Here is a 10,840-nt window from a genome sequence, read left to right on the forward strand (position 1 = left end):
TTATCCAAAGTGTTTCAGAGTTCCAAGGAATCTCAAGGATTCTCGGCATTGCTTACACCCAGGATACCATTAAAAGAATAGTGCAGTGTGGAAGAGCCAGCCCTCAGGCATCCAAGTTCAGTGGGAACTCAAGGGTCCCAAAGCATGGCTTGCAAGAGGGGGCAGAACTTAATTGCTAAGAATGAGTGTAAGTGTGAAAAGGGGTTGGGGAAGTCATAACAAATTGGTGGTCATACCCAGCCATAAGGCTGGCTGGCACACCCCTGACCAACCTGTTTAGCCAAACAAATGAGAGCAAGACCTATTGAAGGTCAGACCAAGGTCTGGACAGTGATTAGGACACTGCCAGACCAAGGTCTTAGGCTCAAAGCATACATAAAGGGAAAGGGGAAGTGGGAATTGGTTTGAGTTAAGGGGTTCAAAGAACCCAGTTCAAAGTCATGGGCAGCAATAACAAAGTGTTGTCATGGCTAGAACCATACTCTCATACAAAGAGGAAAAAGGAGAGGGAATTCACATAAGAAAAGTAGCCACAAAGTTGCAGAAACATAGTAAAGAAGAACATAACAGACTAAGAAGTAAACACATAGTGGAGGAGCATTATTTAAATAAAGAGTGACATACCAGTTGCAAAGTAAATAAACAGCAGAATAACAGAGTAAGCAGACAGCCAGAAATCAACAGGAGCAGACTTAAGTCTTCAGCAAAAATACTTAAGGGTTCAAAAGGAACTCAAGAATGTTTCAGGTAGTAAAAGAGAAGAAGAGCAAAGTGTTCAGTATTAGAAGCAGAGAAAACAGTAGTAGAGAAAGTATTGAACTTGTGTCGTCTCGAGTGTTTGTGTAAAAAAAACTCTGTTAGAACTTGTGAGAGCTGTGAACTTTTATAGTGCAAAAACGAGTAGACAAGAAGGCAAGGAAATAAAATCTCAGTCAATCAAATAAAATCTCCCTTAGTCAAAGGGATTTGATTTCAAACGAGAGTAGGTAATTAAGGAAAGGAAAATAATGAAAACCTTTCAGCGTAGCATAATAAAGGGTAGGTTCATACAGAGTCTATTTAAGGTAAGAAACTATAGTACACGGTTTTGAAAGAATAAGGAAACAAAGTAATCAAACATCCGGAAAGTTTTAAAAGCCTTGAATGAACTTAGTCAGGAAAATAGGAAAGAGGCTAAGTTGTAAAAAATCAGTAGCAAATCAATCGAACCTCAGTAAAAGGAGATTGAAATCAATCACAAGCTAATAGTATCAATCCAAAAAGAACAAAACCCTCGTATATAAGCATGCTAGCATCAAGCAAGAAAGAAAGATTGGCATAAACAATTTTAGAATCATAAGCAAAAAAGGAAAGCAAGTTTCAGTTCAGTCTATGAACTCAGCAAAAAATTGAGAGCCTAGGGTTTCTAGAGTAGAACCAAAAGCTTGCAAAATCTCCAAATAGGGTTTCAGTCCGAGTAGGACACACAAAAAGAGAAGGCAAACTCAACAAGCCTGGGGAACTCTTTCAGAATTCCCTGAGGAAATACACAGATATACGTAGCAATTGAAAGCAGTAGAGTGCAAACTAAAACTCAACCAGTTCAGAAGAGAGAAGAGATGCCATAGAAGTTTAGGAAGTAGTAAAAGAAGCAAGTTCAATAATCCAAATAAATCCAGTAAGAGTAAACACTTTCAGTACCAGAAATAGTAAAGGGACAGGCAAGATAGGCGTATAAACATGCTTATAGAAAAATCAGTAGAAGCAGTAATAGAACAAAGGCAGAGAGACATGCATATTAACAGCAAATCATAAGAAACAAACGAAAACCCTAAAGCATGGCATGAACACACAGATTCACATAAAGAAAGAAGGAGAAGAAGAAAAATTGTTTTAGGATTTTTTGAAAACCCTAATTTGAACAGACTAATTTTAAAAAGGGAAAATTAGGGGAAATCGTTAAAACATCGAATAGAGCATAGATCTGCTACAAGTCTAAAAAAATAAGGAAAGAAAAACCTCGAATCAAGCTTTTTAGCGTTTCTCGAAAACCCTAGAGACGAGAAGGCCTAGAATGGTTTGGTCTCTGAATGAGTCTGGGCCATGCTAAGCCTTGTCAAAGCTCGAACATGCCGGAATGGGGCCGGAGAAACCAAAGGAACTCAGATCGGCGGAGGACCTGAACAACCCTGTTGAAGATCGAATCCTCGAAGAACCTTGAATAATCATGGTTTGGGAGTGAAGGGAAGAGAGCACAGGTCGTCCATGGCCTGAGAAGACATGGACTCTGGTGAGAACTAGTCGGAGACGACGACAGAGGCGGCTAGGGTTTCGAGTGTTAGAGAGAATTTGAGAGGATGAGAGAATTCGGGGGCGGCTACTTTGGAGAAATGATTAGGGTTAGGGGCTGGGGCAGAATTAAAAAAGGAAAGAAAGAATGAGGGTTGTTGATTAAAACAATCAACGGCCAGGATTTAAAGATGGGAAACAGGCGGGTTAGATTAATTGGGTTTGGGTCGGGTAAAAATTGGGTCGTCTAATTGGGCTGAGTTGGGGTCAAAATTGAGGTTCAATTGGGGGGTCAAGATAGGCTATAATTGAAAGAAATTGAGGCCATGATTGCAATAGCTAGTTTTCCCTTTTGATTTTTATAAAAATAGTAAAGGATGTTTTAAAACCAAATTAAAAATACTGAGTTGATAAAAAATATGTAGTTATTAATTTAAAAATATTAGTATTGATTTTCTAATAAAAATTGCTATTAAATCTAGAAGTAGGCTAAAATTGCAATTTCGTGCAATTTTAGTTTAAAAATACCAAATGGACTTGTAAAATTATGCGAAAATCATGTAAATTATATTTTGCCGTATATGTGAGAGTAAAATAAATTATTCACCAAAATGGCAAGTTTTGGGAATAATTAATGGATTTTATAGTGCACAATAGGCCATAAATTGATCTTAAAAAATTATTAAAATACCAAAATCTTTTGGGGTGCTCATATATGCACACACATGCTATTTTGAAAGTGTTTTGAGTATATAAAAAAATACATAGGGAAAAATTGGGTATCAACAGCTGCCCCTCTTTACCCGATGAGGATGAAAAGTTGTCGGGTAAAGATAAGATGACCAATTTTGACCGGAATTGGAGATTGTAGAAGAATTTTGACTGTGCTCTGGTTTCTGAGCTGCCTACATATCCCTGGTTTTACAGGAATCAGGCCATATGTAGTTCAGGAACCATTGACGGAATATGCCGATGGAAATTCGAAAAGACGGACCCGATGGTCATATTTGAGAGGCATTTGGAATCAGATAGGTTGAGGAAAACCGGAGCGGGATCGCTTCTTTTGAGACGGTCGTTCGCTAGCCGATGTACCTGTAGATGAGCAGATGCACATATTGTGCGTAATTTAAACATGATGCAAATTCCCGTTGGACCATGAATGTTGTCTTTGGACGGTTAGGATGACGTCCTCAGACTATGATGTCCTGGGCCATGAAGAGCATAAAATAAAGATTTGCAAGCCAAGAAATGGTGTTCTCGGGCTATGCAGATGGTGCCTCCGAACTATGATGCCTTTGAATATGTTGGCGATTTTTCAGCCCATGAGAAGGTGGCAATCTTTCAGCCGATTGAATGCAAAGAGTGGCGATATTTCAGCCAAGGCGTGAATTTAAATGCAGGTGGCGATCTTTCAGCCAAAGCAAGAATTTAAATAAAGTGGCGATATTTCAGCCATGCAGGATGGAGACAGAGCTTAGTCTTGAAATGCAGATAGATAGCCTTATGCAATATGGAGGTAGAGCTTAACCTCGAAAGGCAGAGAATAGCCTTATGCAAAATATAGATGGAGAAAGAGCTTAGTCTCGGAAGGCAGATAGATAGCCTTATGTCAAAATGCAGATGGAGACAGAGCTTAGTCTCGAAAGGCAGATAAGTAGCCTTATGCAGGATGGAGGTAGAGCTTAACCTAGAAAGGCAGAGAGTAGCCTTTTGCAGGTGATGATGGAGGTAGAGCTTAACCTCGAAAGGCAGAAAGGTAGCCTTATGCAATGCAGGAAATGCGGATAGAGACAATGCTTGGTCTCGAAAGGCAGATAAGGTAGCCTTATGCAGGTGATGATGGAGGTAGAGCTTAACCTCGGAAGGAAGAAAAGTAGCCTTATGCAAGAATGAAGATGGAGACAGAGCTTAGTCTCGAAAGGCAGATAAGTAGCCTTATGCAGGATGGAGGTCGAGCTTAACCTCGAAAGGCAAATAAATAGCCTTATGCAAAATGCAGATGGAGGTAGAGCTTAACCTCGAAAGGCAGAAAGGTAGCCTTATGCAGTGCAGTAATGTAAAGGAGCAAATAGTAGTAATTTTCTTAGCTGATAGGCGGTTGCGATATCATGACTGCTGGGGAATGTTGGGTGTAGATAGTAGACCTTTGTGAGTTGAGTGATTGTTTCGAGGGTTTCGACTTTTGAAGAGTGAATGCATTTTGCATTGCGATCTGAGTTCCTGCATCCAAAGAAAAATCGTGAGTTCTGTGGAGGGGGAAGGTTAGTTCGTATCCCTTGGATCCTGACGTTACGTATCATTGGGGTAGCATTGCTAAATGACGGTGATGCAAATGATGCTTATGCATGATTCAGTAAATGTAATATAAGTATATATATTTTGAAAAAAAATGATTTTATTTTGGATGAACCAACAACTGCAACGTGGTTCAAAACACGACAACCTTGCTTGCTCCGAAATTTTGAGGGTCCTCCTCAAAATTCTGCCCCAGTTCACTGGGCTGGCGCTGCTGACGGCTGTGCTGAATAACTGAAAGCGGATCGATTCCAGAATTTTGAGGGTCCTCCTCAAAATTCTGCCCTAGTTTACTAGGTTGATGTTGATGCGAAAGCCGAAAAACTGACTTCGGAATTTTGAGGATCCTCCTCAAAATTCTGCCCCAGTTCCACTAGCGGGGAAAATGAATTTTTTATTAAAATGTGACCGAACCCATATGGCTGCCTACGTATCCCCTCTTAAACGGGAATCAGGTCAGGCGTAGTTCAAATTACATCATAAAGAAAAGCATACGATCAAATGTAGTATCTCTTTACTGCGTCTGAGTTGATCGGCTTCGGCCAGACTTCTCCATCCATTTCTACAAGAATAAGGGCTCCTCCGGTTAGGACTCGGTGAACCATGTATGGACCCTACCAATTGGGAGAGAATTTTCCTTTGGCTTCGGCTTAATGTGGAAATATCTTCTTCAACACCAGTTGTCCTGGTGTAAACTTCCTTGGTTTAACTCTCTTGTTGAAGGCTCTGGACATTCTATTGTGGTATAACTGACCGTGACAAACTGCATTCATCCTCTTTCCATCTATGAGGGCTAACTGCTCGTAGCAGCCTTTTACCCATTTTGCATCATCTAACTCGGCTTCTTGTATGATCCTTAATGATGGAATTTCTACCTCAGCGGGAATGAACGCCTCTGTACCATAAACCAACATGTAGGGAGTTGCCCCGGTTGATGTGCGGATTGTGGTACAATAACCCAATAAGGCGAATGGTAACTTCTCATGCCATTGTTTGTGCCTCTCGATCATCTTCCTTAGTATCTTCTTGATGTTTTTGTTGGACGCTTCTACGGCTCCGTTCATCTGCGGTCTATAAGCCGTAGAGTTCTTGTGTCTGATCTTTAAAGTCTCACACATTGTTTTCATCAGGTCGCTGTTAAGATTGGAATCGTTGTCGGTGATGATTGACTCTGGAATTCTGAACCGACAAACAATACGGTCGCGGACGAAATATGCTACCACCTTCTTGGTAACTGCTTTGTATGATGCTGCTTCAACCCATTTAGTAAAATATTCAATTGCTACCAAGATGAACTTGTGCCCGTTTGACGCGGCAGGCTCGATTGGACCGATAACATCCATTCCCCAAACAGCGAACGGCCATGGTGAGCTTGTTGCATTAAGCTCATTTGGAGGCACTTTTATCATATCTGCATGTATCTGACAGCGATGGCACTTTCGGACATACTGGATGCAGTCTATTTCTATAGTCATCCAAAAATATCCTGCTCGGAGTATCTTCTTTGCTCAAACAAAACCATTCACGTGCGGTCCGCAGGTCCCTGAATGTACTTCCTCCAATAACTTGGTTGCTTCCCTTCATCGACACACCTTAGTAAACCCAAATCAGGAGACCTCCTATACAGGATTCCTCCGCTGTGAAAGAAATTATTGGATAGTCTCTGAAGCGTGTGTTTCTGGGTAGCATTGGCAAGCTCTGGATATTCTCCTGTGGTCAAATACTCTTTGATGTCGTGGAACCATGGTTTCCCGTCGGCTTCTTCCTCAACATGAGCACAATAAGCTGGTTGGTCATGAATATTGACCTGGATGGGGTTAATGAAATTTGTATCTGGATGCTGAATCATAGATGACAAAGTGGCAAGTGCATCGGCGAACTCATTCTGTACCCTGGGAACATGCTGGAATTCCGTCTTCCTGAACCTCTTTCTCAATTCCTATATGTGATGCAGATAAGGGAGTATTTTAGGATTCTTGGTTGCCCATTATTCTCGAACCTGATGTATGAGTAGGTCCGAGTCTCCGATTACTAGTAACTCCTGAAGGTTCATATCAATGGCCATTTTAATCCCTAGAATGCAGGCTTCATATTCGGCCATGTTGTTGGTTCATGGGAACCTGAACTTGGTAGATACCGGGTAATGCTGACCGATTTCTGATACTAGGATTGCTCCTATGCCAACTCCTTTGAAATTTGCAACTGCATCGAAAAACAACTTCCAACCATCATAGGATTCTGCAATATCTTCTCCTATTAAAGATACCTCTTCATCGAGAAAATACGTTTTTAGGGGCTCGTATTCTCCGTCTATGGGATTCTCGGCGATATGGTCCACCAAGGCTTGCCATTTGATTGCTTTATGGGTTACGTAAACAATGTCGAATTCACTTAGCAGGATCTGCCACTTGGCGAGCTTGCCAGTGGGCATGGGCTTCTGGAAGATATACTTCAGAGGGTCCATTCTGGATATAAGATAAGTAGTGTAAGCACATAAGTAATGCCTCAACTTCTGCGCGACCCAAGTCAGAGCACATCAAGCGCGTTCTAAAAGAGAATACCGGGCCTCATACGGTGTGAACTTCTTACTGAGATAGTAGATGGCTTGCTCTTTTCTCCCTGTTTCATCATGTTGCCCCAAAACACAACCAAATGCTCCATCCAACGCTACGAGATAGAGCAAGAGGGGTCTCCCTAGTTCGGGCGGAACCAAGACTGGCGGCGTAGACAAGTATTCCTTGATTCTGTCAGAAGCCTTTTGACATTCATCGGTCCATTTGGTAGCAGCGTCCTTCTTCAACATTTTGAAGATAAGTTCGCAAATGACAGTAGACTGAGCTATGAATCGGCTGATATAGTTGAGTTTTCCCAGGAAACTCATCACGTCCTTCTTGTTCTTTGGCGGCGGCAATTCTTGGATAGCTTTGACCTTTGATGGATCCAATTCTATTCCTCGACGAATCACGATGAAACCCAATAATTTTCCAGCAGAAACCCCGAATGCACACTTGGCGGGATTCAGTTTCAAATTGTACCTTCTCAACCTGTTGAAGAACTTTCACAAGTCTTCCATATGATCTGCAGCTTTCCTGGATTTGATGATGACGTCATCCACATACACCTCGATCTCTTTGTGTATCATGTCATAAAAGATGGTAGTCATGGCTCTCATGTAGGTAGCACCAACATTTTTCAATCCAAACGGCATCATTCTATAACAGTACATCCCCCATATGCGTGATAAACGTCATTTTCTCTGCATCTTCTTCATCCATCCATATCTGATGGTACCCAGCGAAACAATCAACGAATGACTGCAGCTCATGCTTGGCGCAGTTGTCGATCAAGATGTGTATATTCGTCAAAGGAAAGTTGTCTTTGGGACTGGCCCGGTTGAGATCCCGGTAGTCGACACAGACTATAACCTTCCCATCCTTCTTTGGTACCGGCACGATGTTGGTTAACTATGTCGGATATTCTACCACCCTGAGAACCCTGGCTTTGACTTGCTTAGTAACCTCTTCTTTAATCTTCAAACTCATGTCTGGCTTGAACTTCCTGAGCTTCAGCTTTACCGGCGGACATGTAGGATCTGTTGGCAACTTGTGAGCTACGATGGATGTGCTGAGGCCAGTCATATCGTCATAAGACCATGCAAAGATATCCTCATACTCTTTTAGGAACTCTGTGTACTCTTTCTTTTCTGATGGTGACAAATGTGCGCTGATACGTGTTTCCTTGACATTTTCAGTATCACCCAAACAACTTCGGTCTCATCTAGATTAGACTTAGGCCTATTCTCAAAGTTTTCAACCTCTCTGGCAACCTCTTCTAGTATATCATCCTCTTCTGAATGTATATCCGTTTGTTGCATTGCCTCGTTGCAAGTCACAGTTATTGGTTCATCATCAAGATATGTAAGAGTAACGTTGTGTAAAACAAAGTAAATGATAGAGAAAAGTAATAAGAGTGCAATATATAATGAATTTGAAATGCTTTGATTGAAATTCATAATCGTTCGAGACATCAGAGCTCTTTTGGAAAGTAAAGACAATGCAGAAAGGAAAAGCAACTAAGAAAATAAAGATGCGATGCATGATGCTCGTTCAGCCATGCTATCTCGAAGATGTTCGGGCACTGATGGTCCTGACCAACCAATTGGTGAGGTGTTCCCCTCGGTTCACGACTTGAATGGAAGGGCCTTCCTCCCCTTCCTCCTCGAAGATAACACAACAATTCATATCATCTTCCAGAAACAGGTTCTTTATTGCTGCTAGTGCCTCGTCTTCTTCTGATCCGTACAAAGTGTCGGATGGCTGAAAAGTCTGCTCCAACTGAGGTATAGGGTGCTCCAGCGGATAGTATGGTCTGCGCCATGGAGGTGACCAGTGGTTGAAATCCTCCCAAGTGTACTCATACCCTAGGCCAAAAGTGGTACTTTGCTTCTTCAGCTTGATAGGTTTGGTGATACCCTACAGGTTCTTGCCAAGTCCTTTTTCGGGTTCATACCCGCTCCAATTCAGGATGCTTTCGATCATGCTATCCCACCACTTGCCTTTGTCTACAGCATTGACCCGCTCGATGTGGTGGTACGTTTCTCCTCCTATCCTTCTTCTGCCTCCGATCATTGGAATGGTTTGGCGACTGTATATAGGGTTGCTACCGTCACCATGAATGATTACTTCCTGATGATTCTGTTCAAATTTTATAGCTTGATGCAAAGTTGATGCTACAGTCCCAGCGGCGTGGATCCAGGGTCGTCCCAGCAACAAATTATAGGATGTTGGTACGTCAATGACTTGGAACTCGACATCAAACCAGGTGGGTCCCATCTGTAGGAATAGGCTAATTTCTCCAATGGTGGACCTCTGAGATCCATCAAAAGCTTTGACACTGATAGCCCCGTCTTTGACCTCGTGCAATCCCTTACCCAATGTCCTGAGAGTTATCAATGGACAAATGTTGAGGCTGGATCCCCCGTCGACTAAAATCCTGGTGATAAAGTGATCCTCGCATTGCGTAGTGATGTGCAATGTTTTGTTGTGACCAAGCCCTTCTGGTGGTAATTCGTCCTCGTGGAAGGTGATCTTGTGGCTTTCCAGTACCTGCCCCACCATATTTGCCATTTCGCCTCCTGTTATGTTGCTGGGAACATAAGCTTCACTCAGTATTTTCATTAAGGCATTTTTATATGCCTCAGAGCTTTGCAGAAGAGCCAGAATAGAAATCTGTGCTGGAGTTATGTTCAGTTGCTCGACGACTGAGTACTCTTTGGCCTGTACCTTCCTCCAAAGGTCATCGGGTCCGGTTTCAACAACCCGCCTGGAGGCTTGCTTGCTGGACTCAGCCAAGTACTCCGGGGTATATACCCTGCCTGTCCTAGTCATGCCCTGTGCGGCAATTGCTTTCCCGGTATATGTCTTTCCTTTCCTTCTAGACTCAGCAGTGTAATCCCAAGGTATAACATTAGTCTTGAACGAGGTCACGTCTGTCATGGAGACCAGAATAGGCACCTTGGGAGGTAACACAGTAACTTTGACAGGTGGAGGCATTTTTGGAATTCCGAACTCAACCTCAATCGGTTTTGGCGCCTTTGCAGAAGGTGCTTCAAACTCGAGCGGTACTGACACATTTACCACATTGCCCTTAGAGGGCTGAATCTGAACAACAATGGGATTGAGAGTAACTGCTGGCTTCTTAGGTTCGTCTCCTTCAACTATCAAACCGATTGACCCCTCGGGGTTCCAATCATCTTCAATCTCGATCATATGGATGTCTCCACCCTTGCGGTCAGGCAGGGGGTTATTGCGGACATTAGGAGCGGGATCCTTTGCTATAATGATCTTGTTGTCAATCAGGTTCTGAATCTTGTCTTTCAACGAGCGACACTCGTCGATGGTATGGCCCTTCATCCCGGAATGGTATGCGCAATTCTCGTTTGGGTTGATCCATTGGGAAGGATTTTCTGGAGTTACGGCTGGAATAGGGGTAACGTAACCGGCTTCTTTGAGTTTTTCATAGAGTTGGTCAATTGGCTCAGCGATGGCTGTATATTGTCTGGGAGGTCTGCGGTCAAAATTTGGTTTGGGTCTAGGGAAATTTTGGCGAGTGGGAGGTGATTGATAGTGAGAGGGTTGGGCATTATAGGTTTGGTAAACAAGTGCAGGTTGAGAGTATCTAGGTAAAGTGGATTGATATGCGGGAGGTGGAGATGATTGGTAAATGGGTGGTGGAATTTGATAGGTGGGTGATGGTGCTTGGTAGTTTAGGGAAGGTT

General features: G+C 42.6%; 1 protein-coding gene across 1 annotated transcript; it reads right to left on the bottom strand.

Annotated features, from left to right (window-relative positions):
- Nucleotides 1-9,035: 9,035 nt before the first annotated feature.
- On the bottom strand, nucleotides 9,036-10,475 carry LOC138870401 (uncharacterized). Its single transcript, XM_070148203.1, has one exon. It carries the CDS (start codon nucleotides 10,473-10,475, stop codon nucleotides 9,036-9,038), a length of 1,440 nt encoding a protein of 479 aa, XP_070004304.1.
- Between the last annotated feature and the right edge of the window lie 365 nt (nucleotides 10,476-10,840).

This window comes from Nicotiana sylvestris, chromosome 6 (genome assembly GCF_000393655.2).
Source record: "Nicotiana sylvestris chromosome 6, ASM39365v2, whole genome shotgun sequence".
In the NCBI taxonomy this organism is placed as follows: domain Eukaryota; kingdom Viridiplantae; phylum Streptophyta; class Magnoliopsida; order Solanales; family Solanaceae; genus Nicotiana; species Nicotiana sylvestris.

Bases quoted from the DNA above. Each gene is read 5' to 3' on its own strand.
- LOC138870401 (XM_070148203.1), bottom strand. From the start codon at position 10,475: ATGAAGGGCCATACCATCGACGAGTGTCGCTCGTTGAAAGACAAGATT.